Source organism: Prionailurus viverrinus, chromosome C2, assembly GCF_022837055.1.
Source record: "Prionailurus viverrinus isolate Anna chromosome C2, UM_Priviv_1.0, whole genome shotgun sequence".
Classification (NCBI taxonomy): Eukaryota; Metazoa; Chordata; class Mammalia; order Carnivora; family Felidae; genus Prionailurus; species Prionailurus viverrinus.
The window spans coordinates 6,251,020-6,270,663 of record NC_062569.1 but is presented as its reverse complement, the minus strand read 5'-3'; the positions used below and the strand labels follow the sequence as shown (position 1 = coordinate 6,270,663).

At 40.8% G+C, this 19,644-nt stretch overlaps 1 protein-coding gene across 2 annotated transcripts in view; it reads right to left on the bottom strand.

Moving 5' to 3' along the window:
* OXSR1 (oxidative stress responsive kinase 1) overlaps nucleotides 1-19,644 on the bottom strand; it is a 104,649-nt gene that overhangs the window by 47,703 nt on the left and 37,302 nt on the right. For both annotated transcript variants that reach the window (XM_047874963.1, XM_047874964.1), the window contains 2 exons: nucleotides 14,766-14,907; nucleotides 839-894 (listed from right to left, as the gene is read on the bottom strand). In XM_047874963.1, the coding sequence (XP_047730919.1) occupies nucleotides 839-894; nucleotides 14,766-14,907 (198 nt within the window). The remainder of the gene's footprint in view (nucleotides 1-838; nucleotides 895-14,765; nucleotides 14,908-19,644) is intronic.

The following is a 19,644-nucleotide window of genomic DNA, read 5'->3' as shown; positions in this document are numbered from 1 at the left end:
GCAGAGAGAGGGGGAGACACGGAATCCGAAGTGGGCTCCAGGCTCTGAGCTGTCAGCACAGAGCCCGACGCGGGGCTTGAACTCACGGACGGACTGTGAGATCATGACCTGAGCTGAAGTCGGACGCTCAACCGACTGAGCCCCCCAGGTGCCCCTTAAATTATCTTCTAAGGGTGAAGAAATGATCTATGGTCTGGGTGATTATCTTTCTCCTGCCAAACACCTGACTGTCCCAGCAGTGTGGGACACCCCGATGAGCGGCTTGCTTGACGATCCCGCGGTACAGCCACTCTGGAGGGGTATTTTACCAGGATGGCAGGTCCTAGACTCCAACTCTTATCTCTTCAGCCCTGAATTTGCCCAAAGTGCACTTTCACCTCTCAGATTCCTCTTCTTTTTTTTTTTTTTTCTATGCTATTTGTCTCTGTCTATAATCAGATTCCTCTTCTTAACTGGCAAACACCCCAATCACCCCGGGACAGAAGCAGCGCTCTATCACTTCTCTATAGCACATCAGTTCACAAACAGTGAGGTCTCTTGACTACCTCTCCCTCAAAGGAAAGCACAGGATGCTGGGAGAACCCATCAAAGATGACTCTCTGCGGGTAAGGAGTGATAACTGGAAGGTAATGAATAATGGACAAAAAATGTCTAAGATCAAAACTGCAGGATGAGTGGTAGAGGGTATCTTGAGAGTAAGCAGGGATCGACAACATAGGCTGCTTGACTAGGGACAGTCCAGGAAACAGAAGAGAAAACTGGCTCTGAAAACATCCAAGATAAGTAAGGTGGTTCTACTGACCATTAAATCAAAATTAAAAGAAAAACTAATCATTACCTGCAATCTGTACTGAGCCATCTTCTCCAAGAAGAATATTTCCAGCTTTCACATCTCTTTAAGGAAAAAAAAAATTAAAAAGTTACATATTAAAAAACACCTATTCTTTGGAGTCACATAATTTAAGCAACTGTTTACTGTATTCACACAACACTGGCAGTAAATTCTCTATTTTACATTAAAGGGTGTTAAGGCCAATAGTAAACGATTTTTAAAATTTTAGTCACTTGTACCAGAATCTAAATATTATAAAGAAAGCTACAATAACAAATAACTTTTTAGGATAAAATCTAGAAGACCCAACACGATTAAATACTTGTTTGGAATAACGGTGGCCAAAGAATGCAACCCTCACCTACTGTCACCTAATTCTACTTTTTGAAATATATTGATTAAAAGAAAATTTTTTTCAGTTCATTCATTTTGAGAGAGAGCGAACACGAGCAGGGTAGGGGCAGACAGAGAGGGGGGAGAGAGAATTCCAAGCCAGCGGAAGTCACTGTCAGTGCAGAGCCCGATGCAGGGCTCAAACTCACAAAACCTGAGATAATGACCTGAGCCGAAACCAAGAGTTGGACACTTAACCACTGAGCCACCCAGGTACCCTAAAATATAATGATTTTTTTTCCACAACATAATACATGGTCAAAATTTTTATTTTTTTATGTTTTATTTTTTGAGAGAGCGAGTGCACAAGCAGGGTAGAGGGACAGAGAGAGAATCTCAAACAGGCTCCATGCTCAGCACAAGAGCTCGGTAAGGGGCTCGATCCCTAGGATCATGACCTGAGCTGAAATCAAGAGTCAAACATTTAACCGACTGAGCCATCTGAGGCACCTCTCAAAAACTGTAAATGGTATGTGGTTAAAAACAGGGACTATCCTACGCCTGAGACATAAAGATAGATATTAATCATTCAAACATCTTTATATTTTTAATCGGTAACTATTTGTAACTCAAATAGTACACATGCACACATTCTTATTATAAAAACCTAAATATCACCGAAGAGCCCAAAGTCCCTCTACCCACCATTCTCAAGTCTAGAACTTTCTTCACAGTTTTCAACTATTACCAGTCTAGTCAATACAATATGTCCCTGTGACCTACCTCGGCTTTTCTTCCAACATAAATGATACTACACTATCCATTCAAAGCTACAACTTGTTTTTCTCATACAACAATGTGTTAGCGATGTCTGGCAAAATTTAAAATCCTCAAATCCTGAGTAGTAGCAAATCCACTTCTTGATAACCCAGAGAAACCCCCACCCGTGTACAAACAAGGACGTCACTGCAGCATTGTTCGTAATAATAAACCAAAAATGATAACAACCTGGAAGGCCAACAATAGCAGAAAGGTTGAACTAATTTTGTTACGGCCATAAAATGGAATAAGGTCAATCAACATGGTTTGACTTGAAATACCCTCTAACACATACTACTAAACGAACAAATCAAATGAGAGGACAGCGCATTTTGTAGGGCATCATTAATGTTATACACACACACACACACACACACACACACACACACACTTTACATCTATTCCAAATGGAGAGTAATGAATGTTTCCTTCTGTGGAGAGGAATGGGTTTGGAATCAAGGCAAACAGTGTTGAATATCTTGTGGAAATGTGATCAGGTATTTATTTTGTAATTAAAAATAAATATACAGAGAGCCAGTCTTTGAGGCTAGACAAGAAAGAGCAAGGCTAGCTCATGGAGGAAGGCTTTGTCATGAAGAGGAGCCAGCGAAAAGCACAACACTTCATCCTTTTCCTATTCCTGTCTTATCTCTTATCTTTAGATCATAACCATTCCTCAAAAAAAAAAAAAAAAAAAAAAAATTCAAGGGGCGCCTGGGTGGCTGAGTTGGCTAAGCATCCGACTTCGGTTCAGTTCATGATCTCATGGTTCGTGGCTTCGAGCCCCGTGTCGGGCTCTGTGTGACAGCTCAGAGCCTGGAGCCTGCTTCGGATTCTGTGTCCCCCTTTCTCTCTACGCCTCCTCCACTCGTGCTGTCCCTCTCTCTCTCAAAAATAAACATTAAAAAAATTGTTTTTAATCAACAATAATTTCACAACTGTGTGTATCAGCTTCACCATACCACAACATGCAACACTTTTCCTGAATGCGTACTGACGCATGAGGCAATCACGCTGCTGAGTACTCTGCACTATTCATACATCCACGCAATTCACACGGCATTCTCCCAGAGCTGACTTAGACTCCAGCTCAGTCTACTCTATAAGCAATTTACACAGCCTTCTCCCAGAGCTGACCCAGAGTAGAGCCCAGCTAAGTCTACTCTACAAACATAAAGTCTCTGACTCCAGATACTATGAATAGGAGAAAACTGAAGACCTTCCCTTCCCTTGGTGACAAAAACCATCCAAGTCAACCACCAATTTTTAACTCCCTTTTCTGAGTTCATCTGGAATGACATCTAAAACTCAAAAAATGTATACTTTAGTCACTTCCTCCTCTGTATTTTTGCAGCAGGCTGTAACACAGCATTAGCCCAGACTACAGAAATGTGATCATAATCTTCGGGCTGCCTCTTTCAGCACGAGCTAAGATCTGGACCTGTACCTTAATAGATTTCTACATCACCTGCACTTACTTACTTACTAGCATTATGATTAGTAAACAGGAGACACCTCCCAGATATTTACCGAATATATTTAAATAACTAAGGAGACAATTTCCTTAAATACTCCTCTGGAGATAAGTGGAAGTATTAAATGAATGAATGAATAAATGAGTAAATAAATAAATCCAACTAAATACCAAAATAAAACTTGACTGTTTCCTTTTCACCGTCTCAAACCCCAATTTCCACCTCCTAACTCTGTTCCAAATGTTAGGGTTACAAAGTAATACACTGCAGTCAAACAAGACAACCTAACTATCCAACAACGGGAGACCAAATTGTGGTATATCTATGCAATGAAATACTATGAATAGCAATGAACATACGAATATGGAAACATCACCAAATATATCCTTAAGTGAAATAATACTATGTATGTATGTTTCCATTGTCTTCTTTTTTAAGAAAAAAAAAAAAGAGGGATATACATATGTTTATATTGGCATAAAATCTCTCTCAAAGGAGTCACAAGAAAATGGCAAGAAATGGTTCCATTTAGACCAGGATACCAGAGGTTCAGGGAAGGAGGAAGACTTTTGAAAAAAATACTTTATTTAAAAAAAAAAACAACTTTATTTTTTAGAACCATTTTAGATTTACAAAGAAATTGAGAAGACAGTGCAGAGGCATTCCCACATGCCTTACACTTAGTTTCCCCCATTGCTAACGTCTTACATCAGTCTGGTACTTTCAGCACATTTAACGAGACCAGTACTGATGCATGATTATTAAAGTCCACAACTTACTCAGATTTTTTAAAGTTTTTACCTAATGTCCCTTTTCGGTCCCGGGATCCCATTCAGGATTCCACATTAAATCAGTTATGTCTCCTTAGGTTCTGCTTGTCTATGACAGTTTCTTTGACTTTCCTTGTTTTTGATGACCTTGACAGCTTTGAGGAATAATGGTCAAGTATTTTGTAGGGTGCCCCTCTAATGGAATCTGCCTCATGATCAGACTGGCGTTACGAATTTTTGGAAGGAAAACCACAGAAGTGAAGTGCCATTTTTATCATATGACATCAAGGTACATAGTATCAATATGATTCAGTACAGGACTTTTTTTTTTTTTTTTTTAATCATATACCATTTTGTGCTTTTTTGAATATTTAAGACACATACATGTGTTACCTATTCAAATAATGTTTTATACAAGTTTTTGTTTTTTGGGAAGTGAAGAGACAATAATCTATTTTCAGTAGAGCCTGCACTTAGGGTGACTCCTTTTCCCGATCAGCTCCTCAGATAATCAGTTTCATGCTTCCCATTTGAAACCAAAGTGCAGTGTGCAGAACAGCTTCCAGGAGTAAAAGCAGGAGAAAATCATGAGGCTAAATGGCTCACTGGACAATCAAACATACCAGTCTGTCCTCATGGGCAACAGGGCAACTGACCTTCCAAGAAAAAGATTTGTAACTAAATACCTGGAAATCCATAAAGGCCTTAAGAAAACAACCTTTCTTACTCTGCCACAAAATCCAAGCAACCCAGCAGCCCCAGCAGTTAAATCCACCATCCATTCTTAAATAAAAAACAACAGTGAGTTTTGTTTTTCACAGCTTAAGGCCATTTCTCACATGTCACTATTGCACCAAAGTGACAAATTCCTTGTAAAATTAGAAGGAATATCATATTTTTCATAAGGAGCCCCTTTTAAAAAAAATGTTAAAAAAAATAAAGGGAATATCATAGAGAGAAATAAGAAAGAACAGTGAGTATTTTCACAGGTTAATGCCATTTCTCACATGTCACTACTGCACCAAAGTGACAAATTCCTTGTAAAATTAGAAGGAATAGCATATTTTTCATAAGGAGCCCCTTTTAAAAAAAATGTTAAAAAAAATAAAGGGAATATCATAGAGAGAAATAAGAAAGAGCAGTGAGTATTTTCACAGGTTAATGCCATTTCTCACATGTCACTACTGTACCAAAGTGACAAATTCCTTGTAAAATTAAAAGGAATATCATAGACATGCTTGACTCTTTCATTAGCAGACAGCAAAAGTTACTGCCCGAAACATGTTTATGACTCATCAACAGGCATAGTTTGTGGAAAACTCAAAAAAGGTCAAGAGAAGCAAAGAATCAAAATGAAAGCTGGAAAATACACTACATTTTAAGCATCTTTTTTTTTTAATGTTTATTTTTCAGAGAGAGAGAGACAGACAGACAGACAGACAGAGTGTGAGTGGGGGAGGGGCAAAGAGAGAGAGGGAGACACAGAATCCGAAGCAGGCTCCAGGCTCCAAGCTGTCAGCAGGGAGCCCGACGAGGGGCTCTCGAACTCAGGAACCATGAGATCATGACCTGAGGCGAAGTCAGACACTTAACCGACTAAGCCACCCAGGCGCCCTAAGCATCTTAAACTGACTAGCCAACATTTCTGCTGGGGCAAACCTCTTTAACGGGGAAAATATTGGAGCAGGTAGATACAGAGAGAAAAGTTTAAGTCTAATTTATTGACCTGTTCACCCTAGTTAAAACCTCTAAACACAGTGAAGATGGAGGAAAATTATTTGACCCGATCCACCAGTCTAAACCACAAATGTACCCAAAATAAAGATGAGAAGCGGCAAAAACTACTACATAGGTTCAGCTGTCCCCCAGGAAGGCCGCCTTCTCCCAAGCCTGCTGAAATCTCACAGTAGCTCACAGCTCAGAGTGGTTGCTGCTCAAGTTTAAGCAGTGGTTCTCAGTCTTCGCTGCACATCACAATCACCTGGGGAGCTTTTAAAGGTCCCAATGCTGGGGCACCTGTGTGGCTCAGTCGGTTAAGTGTGGACTTCGGCTCAGGTCATGATCTTGTGGTTCATGAGTCTGAGCCCCGAGTCAGGATGTCAGGATCTGCACTGACAGCTCAGAGCCGGGAGCCGGCCTTGCGGATTCTGTGTCTCCCTCTCTCTCTGCCTCTCCCCTACTCGTTCTCTCTCTCTCTGTCTCAAAAATAAATAAAACATTAAAAAATATTTTTTTTAACTCCCAATGCCAATGCCTCATCTCAGACCAACCGAATGGAATGGACTTCTTGCAATGGATCCAGGAATCAGTACTTATTAAAGTTTCCCAGGCGATTCCAGTATGTAGCCAAGGTCGAGAATCTCTGTTTCAAAGTGTGAAGATAAAGAATCCGTTCCAGCAACATGGCAAAATATGTATGGCAAACAGTCTTTCGTCACTACTGCCCGGGGGCCTTTGCTGCAAAACCCACCATTCCCCTGCTGCACAAACAAAGAAATGCTGGATACGTTAGGAAGGGAAATTGTCACACTGCTGAACATGAACTAAAATGAAATCCTCAAGTTTCAGAAATGAAAGGAACACTTGAGAGCCAGAGCAGTAAGCCTTGAGAGAGAGAAGGCAAGCTGCCCCAAATGGCTGGGAATCTCGGATTTTAAAATGGTCCTGGACCGGTTTCAGGTTGAGAGTACAACTGAGACCCTTGCATAAAACCAGGAGCCTGGAAAGAATGAGCCACAGTGAAAGAGTCCCTTAACAAAAGTAAACTAGCATAGCCATATTAAAATAAGATGTAATTGTCTTTAATACAAAAGCATTTCTAGGAATAAAGAGGGTCATTATATTATTTTTTTAAAAAGGAATAATTCACCAGAAAGATAACAATCCTGAAAGGGTCACTGGATTCCAGGGCTCCTTCTCACGAACCTCTGGCTTCCATTGTTCTGACAGGAAGTCAGCTCTCAGTCATACTGAAGCTCTCTGTCTTAGCTTGTTCTGTTCAAGCTGCTATAACAAAAATACCACAGCCTGGGTAACTTAACCAACGTTTATTTCTCACAGTTCTGGGGGCTGGGAAGTCCAAGATCAAGGCAGTGTCTGGTGAGGGTCCTCTTCCTCCTGGTTCATAGGTGTAGGAGTGCTGACAACACTGACTCCATCTTTGGCCCTCCATTTTGTCCACGCCCGCACAATGGCCTCCCTCGGGGCCACGTGTTCCAGTCCCCATGGAGGTTAATGCATGCCCTGACCAGATGCAGGAAGGCTCGTGCTGACCTTCCCTAAAGTGACACACACAGAGGTGCCACTTTAGATATCTACCCCTTGACATCACCCCCATGCCCCTCACGGTATAAAAACTGGGGTTGAAGATGTGGACTGGGAGGTGAATGGAGGCAGACAATAGCGGCCACAGCTGCTTGGATCGTCAAGTTCATGCAATCCCCCTGTCAGGAAGTTACCCCCCAGTAAAACTCTGTAAATGGTACGGAGTGACTTTCGACATTTTTCATTCTCAAAGTGACTTCTCGGTGTGGAGGTGACATTACTGACCCGCCTCCACCTTTTAACCACAGGTGATCATCTTTTCACTTTGTCTTCACGTGGCAAAAGGAGCCAGGGAGTTCTCTGGGGTCTCTTTTGTAAGGACAATAATCCCTTTCATGAGGGCACCACCCTTATGACTTAATCACATTCCCAAGGCCCCACCTCCAAACACCACCACAATGGTGATCAGTTTCAACACATGGATCCTTGAAGAATCGGAAACGTTCATCCTACAGCACTACGCCCCCTACGTGATGGGCTGTTTTCCTCTTGCTGCTGCCAAGATACTCTGTGCTTGCGTTTCAACGGTGTAATTATAACGTGTCTGCTTATAGATTTCTTTGTATTTGTCTTCACCATGGTTCACGGTTTGGAAGTTGGGGGCCATTATTTCTCCCAGTATTTTTTTCTGTCTCTTTTACTCATTTAGCTAAATGAGAGCTGATATATATGTATATACTCAGAGTAGATGTTACGGTCATACAAAACGAGCAGAGACTGAATTGGTGCCTGAACTTGATGTGAATCTATTCGTTGCTTTCTAAAAGAGACAGTGACCTTAGTGTGTATGTCAGTGTGTATTTTGGGTTAATTTCCTATTAATTAGATAAAGTCTGTATACGTAAAGTTTTAGGAAAAAGGATATACTGTGCTCTGAAGTGAAGACTTTGACTTTTCAAATAGGCACTGGATATATTAAATAAAAAGAGATAGCACATAGTATATATTTAAAGCAAATAACCTCAGTGGCAGAACTAAATTCTACGGAGTTAGTAACTAAAAAATACTAACTGACATTGAACCACTGTGTACCCAGCTTCATAGAATAGTGCGATCTTTCTTTCCCAGCAGGTTGTGGGAGCCCACTGGCCTAAATTCAAGTCCCAGCTATGTCACTAGGTGGGGGACTTTTAGCTAACTACTCACCTCTCTGCCTCGGTTTCCTCCTCAGTAAAATGGGGATGGAATTAACTACCTCGTAAAGCAACCGTGACTGTAAAGATTCAATGAGGTAATTAATGCAGATGACGCACTTAGGATACCATACAGCACACGAGCTTCCGTGAATGCACAGTATTGCTATCTACGCCCGAGGTCAACAAACATTTTCTTAAAGGCCCAGGGAGTACACGTTTTAGGCTCTGTGGGCCAGATGTTCTCTGTCACCACTACTTTGTTTTCATAGTGCTAAAGCAGCCACGGACAACCAATAAATGAATGGGCGTGGCTGTCCTGCTGTTGCTTTTACAAAAAACAGGCGTCAGGCTGTGTTTGTCAATCCCTGATGGTCTACATGGCGATAGAAGATGGGCTTTTTCCTCTCAGAGAACAGTCTATCCATAAGTGACATCAGTCCAGTAAGGTGACTCCGTAGAATCAGGGAGTCAGGCTCCTTCTATGTTATTGCTTTATCTTCCCCCTAAGTTCTTGCTACATAGCTCAGGATGGCTTACCACCACATCCACATTTCAGGGGGAGGAAGGAAAGGGGAAACAGAGGTTATGCCACTTTCTGTTAGCAGTGGTTCTCAGGACATTTGGCAATGTCTGGAGACATCCTGGGTTGTCACACTGGGTGTGGGGGATGAGGGGGGTGCTGCTGGCATGTAATGGGTAGGAGTCAGGGATGTTGCTTAATATGTCCTACAACACAGAGTTCAGCCCCTGCAACAATGCACTATCCAACCCACATGCCAATAGGGCCGGGGCGGTGGCGGGGTGGGGGTGGGGGGTGGGGGGGTGGCGGTGAGAAAACCTGCTAAGGGAACAACTTTGAAGTAGTATACATTTTTGTTCTCACCACAGTGGCTAGAAATTCATTCACAGGTGTATCTGACCTGCATGATAGCCTATGAAGTGTTGCCTTTCTTCTGGATGGTCATACGCCCAGTAAAAAATGTTACCTTTTATGCTTTTTTTCTTTGAAAAGAAGAGGAGACCCACTGGGGGCCAAGTAGCAGTTTCTGGCATTTTTTTCCCCCCTAGAAGACTGATGAACATGAAATCGGAACTGAGGTATTAACTGAATTCTGTTCATCGAGAGCATTAAGGTATATATTCATAGGGTTATCGCTATCCAGCGGTTAGGAATCCTGTTTTTCAGGCCACCTTTTCCTCTTGCCAGTGCAGGAAATACAGTCCCAAAGCTTTACTCTTTGGTCATGCCCTTTTCAGTCATCTGTTAACCCATTATTGTAACTAGGAACAAAATGACAGGATACAATTTTAAACGAAAAACCCTACTGTCTTAAGAATATACCTTCAATGCTTCCAAGATGTCTGGTTTATATATTATTCCTTTCAGTCAACTGTTCTTCATAACCATAAAAAGAGTTCATTTTTCTTTATAAGACTTAAGCTGGTTGGAAAATTTAGACAGCTAGAAAGCATTATTCATTTTTATGTAGAGTAGGATACTTTTATAAATGGCTGATTGCATTGGTAGATGTTTAAAAAAAAATTTTTTTTTTACATGTATTTATTTTTGAGAGACAGAGCGTGAGCAGGGGAGGTGCAGAGAGAGGGGGAGACCCAGAATCCGAAGCAGGCTCCAGGCTCCAAGCGGTCAGCACAGAGCCTGACGAGGGACTCTAACTCACAAACTGTGAGATCATGACCTCAGCCTAAGTCGGATGCTTAACCGACTGACCCACCCAGGCGCCCCTATATATGTTAATTTTTTTTAAATGGTGCTATTATCAGAATAACCTAATTAAAGGTCTGTATGTGTGTCCATGTGGGGGTGAGGAGATTACTTGCTTTTTTCCCTCCCTATTCTGATTCATTCCTTAAAGCCTCAGTTTTAGAACTTGATAGTTGTCTGACCTTTGATCAGTTACTTTTCTGGGCCTTTGTTTATCTATTTGCTGAGAGATTAGGGTTAAGTAGGCGAGCTTTAAAAAATTGAGGTATGGGGCACTTGGATGGCTCAGTAGGCTGAGCGTCCAACTTCACTTCAGGTCATGATCTCGCAGGTCGTGGGTTCGAGCCCCGCATCGGGCTCACTGTCAGTCTGTCAGTGCAGGTACCACTTCGGATCCTCTGTCCCCCTCTCTGTCCCCCTCCCCCGCTAGTGCTCTCCCAAAAGCAAATAAATATATTTAAAAAAATTTTAATAAAAGTTGAGATATCACTGATGAATAAAATTGTAAGATATTTAAAGTGTACAATGTGCTCGTTTGATGTATGGACACACACTGGGAAAGGCTTCTTCCCACCAAGATAATTAACATACCTGTTACCTTATATGTTTACTTTTTGGGGTGTTTTTTTTGTTTTGTTTTGTTTTTTTTTTTTGGTGAGAACACTTAAATTCTACTCTCTTAGCAAAACTTACTCATAACTGAGTTTGTATTCTTTTACCAATCTCTCCCTATTTCCCCTATCCCACCCGCACTCCCCACCCCAGCAGCCACTTTTCCACTCTCCGTTTCTAGTTCAACTTTTCTTTTCTTTAGCTTCTACATACAAGTGATACCAGGCAGTTATTTGTCTTTCTCTTTCTGGCCTAATTCACTTAGCATAGTGCCTTCCAGGTTCATCCATATTGTTGCAAACCACAGCGTTTCCTGCTTTCTTTTTTTTAATGGCTAAATAATAATCCACTGTACATATACCACATCTTTATCCATTCATCCACTGATGGACACTTAGGTTATTTCCACAGCTTGGCTCTGAGATGATGACTTCACTTTCTTTGACTATATACCCAGCACTGGAATTACAGGATCATATGGTAATTCTATTTTTAATTTTTTTGAGGAACCTCCATACTGTTTCCCATGGTGGCTGTATCAGTTTATGTTGCCACCATCAGTGTACAAAAAGGTTCCCTTTTCTCTACATCCTCATCCAGGATCTATTATCTCCTGTCTTTTTGAAAACAGATATCCTAACAGATATGCGATGATACCTTACTGTGGTTTTGACTGTATTTCCCTGAGGATTAGGGAAATAGATCGTTTTTGGGAAAATGTCTATTTGGAGCCTTTGCCCATTTGAAATTAGGTTATTTGGGAGTTTCTGTCTCTGAGTTGTACAAATTCCTTGTATATTTTGGATATTAACCCCTTATCAGAACACGTGGATTGCACATATTTTCTCCTGTTCCATGGGTTGCCTTTTTATTTTGTTGATGGTTTCCTTTGCTGTGAAGAAGCTTTTGAGTTTGGTATAGTCCCACTTGTTTAATTTTTCTTTTCCTGCCTTTGCTATTGGTGTCACATCCAAAAAAAAAATCTGTATTTCATGTATTCCCATTCTGATCTTTTAAAATTTACTTCCTTCTGCTAACTTTGGGTTTAGTTTGTTCTTAACTTTCTTTTCTAGTTCCTTAAAGGGAGGTGATTTTTAAGATTACAATCTGTGTCTCCCGCCTTTTTTCTGCCTTTATTTTAATTGAGCATTTTACATGATCCCATTTTTCTCTCCTCTCTTAGCATATCAATTCTTTTTTCATTTTTTAGTGGCTGCCCTAGAGTTTGCTATAAACATTTACAACGAACCCAAGTCCATTTTTTAAAGAGCACTATACGACTTCTCTGAGTTTTCTTTTAGTCTCACATATCCTGGACCGGGCACTAGAAAGTCTCTCAACCCAGAACTATGAACAGGCATACACGACAAACAAACGAACAAAACAAAAATTTTAAAAATCCTCCACGCCTGCTCTCTGGGGCCAAAGGAGCAGACAAGGGGCAGCCTAGCACAGACCTAGCAAAGGACCCACAGCTGGAGTCACAGGCTGGCCCACTGTGCCGGAACCAGAGGTTTTAAGCGAAGACCAAATGGGAAACCCCATCCTCTGCCCCACACCCACGGCAGCAGGTAGGCCCATACTGCCCACCCCAGTAGCACCAACAGCCCAGCCAGCATCTCTTGGCCCAGTAGCCGGCTGTAGAGAGCAACCTGGGCCCAGCACTTCCTGGCACTTCACACAGCGGCAAAGGACAACCCAGACCCAGTGTCTTCCAACTCTCTACCCAGCAGCAAAAGGTGGCCCAGGGAAATGCCTTCATCCCCACAGGCAATACTAACAGAGAACGAATGGGAGCCCCACTGGCACCACGTGGCGTGGGCCACAGGATGGGCCCCCAAAAGTGCTCACAGACCCACAGGGACAGCATCCATCTTCCACCTTCCACCTAGCAGCATCAGGCCTGGGGCATTCTACTCTGCTCTCAATGGTGGCATCAGCAGGATTGAGCAGAGAGCCCCAGCAGTGCCGGGTGAACAAAGCAAACCAGAACAGCACTGTAATGGCTCTAAAAATCAAACTGTCATTGGAACTACAGCCCACAAAAGTAGACTAGGTCTTATGTTCTAAACCTCAACAGGGCAAACACCTGCTAAGATATATATTTAAATGGGATCAAGAGTCTCCTAACATGATATGCAAGATATCCAGGGTACAATTTAAAAATCACTCATCATACCAAGGACCAGGAAGAACTTCAATAAGAGAAGACAACTGACATCAACACCGAGACGAATCAGATCTTGGAATTAATTATATGCCAAGAATTGTAAAGCAGCCATTATAAAAATGCTTCCACATGCAATTTGGGACTATCAAAACAAAGGAAAAACAGAAAATCTCAGCAAAGAAACAAAAGTGATAAAAAGAAAAAGAATCAGATTATCTAAAAGACTATAATAACTGAAATACTCAATGGGTTCTATAGTAGAATGCAGAGGACAGAATCAGAACTTGAGAACACATCAATAGAATCCACTCAGTCTTAACAGAGGAAACAAATACGATGACCAAACCTGAACTGAGCCTCAGGGCTTCTAGTACAATAACAAAACAGCTACCTTTTGTATTATCAGAGTCCCAGAAAAAGAGGCGGAAAAAAAAAATGGATTAAAACACTACCCAAAGGTATGACTGCTGAAAACTTCCCAGACTTGGTGAAAGACAACATCCTACAGATTCAAGGAGTTTGGGAACCCCAAACAGAATATACCTAAAGAAGTTCACACCAAGACGTCATAATTAAACTTCAGAAAACCAAAGAAAAAAATCTTGAAAGCAGCCAGACAAAAACAACGTCATAGAACACTAATTCAAATGACAGACTTCTGATCTGAAACCACGGAGGCCAGAATTAAGTGGTAGAGCACCTTTTTCAATTGCTGGAGGAAAAGCACAGTCAACAGCAAATTCTTTTTTTTTTTTTTTCCAACATTTATTTATTTTTGGGACAGAGAGAGAGAGACAGAGCATGAACGGGGGAGGGGCAGAGAGAGGGAGACACAGAATCGGAAACAGGCTCCAGGCTCTGAGCCATCAGCCCAGAGCCCGACGCGAACAGCAAATTCTTATATCCAGTGAAATTATCCTTGAGAATGACCACCCCCGCCCCACCGTGCCAAAAAAAAGTCTGATATGAAGGAAAACCAAATCCAGGGATTAAACAGATTTGAGTAACACAGTAAACCATCATCATTTGGATTCTTCTTATCTGTACCCAGGGAATGAATAGAGATGGCCAGGAATACTTGGACCATAAAATGATACATAGCTTTTTACATTAAAACAAAAAAAAAAGCTTTAATAAGTTATTTTACAAAGAGCTTTTAATAATTTGAGAAAACACTCATGACAAAATATTAAAAAAACACAGTAAGAAGCAACAGACAAAACTAGAAATATAATTTTAAGTATCTTGTGAGCACATAAAAGAAACTAGAAAGAAATATTACAAAACATGATCAGTGATCACAATGATTGCCTCCCGACAGGAAATTATGAATTTTTCCTGTTTTTGTATTTCCCGATTTAACTAAAATCTTTACGTTTTCAATCCTTGCTAGCTGTGTAATTAAAACCCGAACCACAATGTGCTGGCTGAAACTCGCGATTCCAAGAGCCATGACAACATTCAGAGGTTATGAATTCTGCAGAAGAATGGGGAATGGCCTCAACAAAATGAGACGGCACGACTGTCACTGCACCTTCCCCAAAAGAAGAGTGTTGTCGTTTACATACCTGTGAATCTGTCCGTTTTTATGCAGGTATTCCAACCCTTCCAGCACTTCTCTAAGTATTGTAGCAATGGTAGCTTCGTCTAGGACTCCACTTTTGTGCTCCCCCTTTGCCACAATGTGCTTAATAATATCGAGAACAGAACCTAAAAACCGAAGACAAAATTTGCCATAAACTTTTGACTCATGTCATATAATTCAAAGCCATTTTGAAATCAAACCAATGTAAACCTTTTCACAAACTTAATTGTATAGGAAAGGAAAAAAAAAAGCAAACACAAGGAAATACAGAAGTTTAAAATTAATAACTTCTTCTCCATTTTAATCTAAAACAGAAAGCAGCCTACTATCCAAATAGCAGTGTTACACCAGCATTTCCTTTAGACTTTTTAATAAGAATTTGGAAAAGGTGGTAGAGGATTTTTAACCACGTCTGAAGAATCCCTAGCTAAACCTTACCCATCTATAACACATTAGTATAAAATACCACGAACGAATTTAAGTTTCCGACACTGGATCAGACTATGCAACACTATACGATTAAACATATAAAAATACGATTGCAACACAGGTCAGATTACAGAAGAAATACTTGGAAAGTCAGGGTCACATGTGGGTTAAAATTAATTTTCAGTTTAATAAATAATAAGGCAAGGAAAAAAATGAAAGGATAAAAAACGGCAGTTCTCTCTAAATAATAGCTACGATGTATTAGCAATCCCACTCTTCCCAGGATCAGAAATAATGCCCCGACTAAAAACTGGGGGGAGGGAGGGAAAAGATACCTACATAGTAATTAAAATCATAGAATCTTGACTGCCATACATAATTATAATAAAAAGTCTGCTGAAGATTACTAAGATTTCTGGTAGTGCAATGGCCCATAAAGATCCCAGAACCAAAACGAAACAATCTTTAATATTAGAAATTGTGCCAAGAAGTAGAATATAACATAAACTGCACAGAAAAGATTAGATTTCCATTTCTTGGCACAAGACCTGAATGATCAAGGCTAAAATTGAAACACAAACTTATGTTGAAAACTTGCTCTGGTGGGTGCTTTTATTTCACACACTTAACAAGTAAAAAATGTACTTCCAAATAGACGGAAAGCAGGGTCTAGATGGGATCCTCCAAAACATGGGAGGATAGAACACACATTTACTTCAGCTCCCACTTGAAATCCATGAACTCCATACACTTGATAAAACAGGCATAAGCCCCGGATGAAAAAGAAAACAGAGAAGATAAAGAAGAGAGACAACAATCATGTTTTGGAGGAAGGAAAACAAAAAGCTAAGCAGAAGAGAGAAATCTGAAACTCCAATGCCTGTGGAGGACTATGCCAATTAGGAAACGGCGTATCCCAATAGAGCACATACACCAAGGACTACCTAAGGGGAAGTGAGAGGAGATTGAAGAAAAGGGCTGGAAACGGGAAAACTGGTTGAAAATTCGTACAATGGGGAAGAAGATGCCCAGATTCCTCCTCCTCTCTGGAAACCAGACCACTGCCACTCCCCATGTCCAGCAGGAAGACAGGCAGTTTACTTTCTGGAGACAGTGAACCAGGGAGGCTCCAGATCCCAGGTGGTGCTTTCTAATACACTATTCAGACTTTCCCCTCTTTATTGCTGGGATTCACAAGACTGTGACTCACACAGGGGGAGGCCTAAAGGAGACATTTTAAAAGTTCTGCTTAATCAATCACATATTAATCTCCAAAGCAAAGTCACTATACCACCAGGCCATATGTCTCATTTTTTTGAGAAATCCAGGCCACATAAGAACTGCTTAGTAAGAAGACATTTGTATAAACGCCAATTGAGATACACGTTTGTAATGCAAAGAATAACGAAAATAGGGAATGCAGAGGGGAAAATTCCTACTAGGAATTAAAAACTAACACAATGTATTCATTCAACAATTTGGCCATATTATATGCAAGATCTAGAACTGGGTGCCACAAAATATGTCAAGATACACATGGCACAACAGTTGACTCTGGGAATTTCCAGTCTGGTAGATCAAGAAAATGGAGCAATAAAGACCTAGGGTACATAAAAGGTTATTAGATCTGTATTTTTAAAGAGTTTGAGGGGTGCCTGGGTGGCTCAGTCGGTTAAGCATCCGACTTCGGTTCAGGTCATGATCTCGCAGTGCGTGAGTTCGAGCCCCGTGTCGGGCTCTGTGCTGACAGCTCAGAGCCTGGAGCCTGTTTCAGATTCTGTGTCTCCCTCTCTCTCTGCCCCTCCCCCATTCATGCTGTCTCTCCCCGTCTCAAAAATAAACGTTAAAAAAAAAAAAAAAAAAAAAAGAGTTTGAACCAGGAACTCCTTTTTAAAATCTTAAAAGATCGGGGCTGCTGGGTGGTTCAGTCGGTTAAGGGTCCGACTTTGGCTCAGGTCATGATCTTGCGGTTCGTGGGTTCGAGCCCCACGATGGGCTCTGTGCTGACAGCTCAGAGCCTGGAGCCTGCTTCACATTCTGTCTCTCTCTCTCTCTCTACCCCTCCCCTGCTCATGCTCTGCGTGTCTGTCTCTCTAAAATAATAAACATTAAAAAAAAAATCTTAAAAGATTTTTAATGATTTCACAACACCAATGATCAATGGGGAAATTAAAGCAGTGCACATCCCCAGTCTACGTTCATAACAGACATTTTTAACAAGCTACATAAAAAGCCCCCTCTTTCGTGGTATAAAATTTCTTCTCCAATTCAATCTCCCAACAATATAATTTTTATTGGTGGAGGGATAATCATGCCACCAAGACCTTTACCTTTAATTGATAAATTTAGTCCTAGAAAGTACCCATTTGTTCCCATATGATTTCTTCAGCATCTTGTAGCATCCAACATGATGATGGTGCTTATAATCCTCCCTCCTCAAATATCAAAATTACACAGAAGTCTTCATATCAACTAAGAAAGGTGAAGGTAAGATACGCTAAGCAAAAGAAGACTGCAGATTATCACTGGATGAATCAATTAACACCTAAAGAAAATTAAGAATAAAAAGGGAAGGTTGTAACAGCATGCACCGTCTTATATCCTTGGGCACGATCTGGAAGAAATATTTTACACAGATAATCAGATCTCAAACTTTAACACATGAAAGAATTAGTTGGCAAAGCAGTTAACAGTGCAGATTTCCAGATCTCACACACTGTCTGTCATTCAAGAGATCTAAAGTGGGCCCAGAAAGGTGTATTTTAACAACCTAGGCTCCTAGATGAACACTGTCCATTGAAACCTAAGCATTTCTCAGAGTAATAGCAAGGAGAATGGAAAACAAGAGGGAATAAGTAGAAATTTGGTAACAAAGTGAAAAGTTAAAATGTAAACACCTATTCCAAAAATCCATCTCATGTCTGCTTTCCTAGCCTATGGCACAGAACATTTAAAAAGCAATGCATGGGGCGCCTGGGTGGCGCAGTCGGTTAAGTGTCTGACTTCAGCCAGGTCACGATCTCGCGGTCCGTGAGTTCGAGCCCCGCGTCGGGCTCTGGGCTGATGGCTCAGAGCCTGGAGCCTGTTTCTGATTCTGTGTCTCCCTCCCTCTCTGCCCCTCCCCCGTTCATGCTCTGTCTCTCTCTGTCCCAAAAATAAATAAACGTTGAAAAAAAAAATTTTTTTTAAATAATAAAAAAAAAAAAAAAAGCAATGCAAAACTTTTACTGTCCAAGAATATCATTATTACATATTAAAATACTTTTGAAAAAGTAGCAAAGGAGCTTCCGGGTTAAGGCCCTTGTGAAATCTCCTAATTATATTGCTCAATCAAATTATTCAGTCAACATGTTTATTGCCTCAGTTTACTTTTATGAAACAACACTCTTTGAATCTGAAATTAGCTCATTTTAGTTATCAGAATTTCTGCCAAGAAGCTTTAACCAATATTCAGCCACTGGGTTTTGTTCGTTTTCTTCCTGAGCCATGGAAGGTTTCAAAGGGGTCAAATTTGCTTGGGCTGAATATTCCACTTCAGACAAACAGACATACCCCTCCGTTGTTGCCTGAACAACCAAAGATGGTCCCTATTATTAACACCAGATATTTCACTCGGGTCCTGCTTAGATCAAAGAAGTTCCCATACTTGGGGCACCTGGGTGGCTCAGTCGGTTAAGGTTCCAACTTCAAGCTCAGGTCATGATCTCACGGTTCACGAACTCAAGCCCCATGTCGGGCTCTCTGCTGTCAGTACAGAGTCCGCTTCGTATCTTCTATCCTCCTTTCTCTCTGTCCCTCCCCAGCTCGCTCTCTCTCAAAAATAAAAATAAAATAAACTTGAAAATGAAAAACTTCCCATACTTTTCTTTATGTCTTAGAAGATGACAAAGTTGAGAGCATCTCTAAACAACAAAATAATTCACTAAGACAGTGAATTTAAATTAGATTTCTGCATTGCTACAAGTCATCACTCTAAGCCGAACAGGTAATTCTCTCTTCTCCTTTCAGAAACTTTCTTAATTACTTTGATTTCTAAAACTCTTACATTGCAGTTTGGTGCTAATAAGCTGCAGAAATAGCTCTTTAGATCAGAACTGCTTCCAATTTCTGAAGATTAACTTCCTATACTAAAATCTCAACACTCAACATCAGAGATTAATTCACAGAAGAATATTACAGTTATAAGGAGGCATTAAGAAATGACTATAATACTGACACACGAAATTCAACTTATTTTAACCATGACGTCCACCGGGTTGATGGGTGTGAGAGTGACAGCTGCAACTCAGATTATGATTTAATTAGCTTATTAAATTCTACGTCAGTACATGTTGCTAGATGAAAAATATGCTTCTGGTTTTTTTTAGAAGTTTATCTGAGAGACAGAGAGAGAGAGAGTGCAAGCAGGGGAGGGGCAAGGAGAGAGAAGGGAC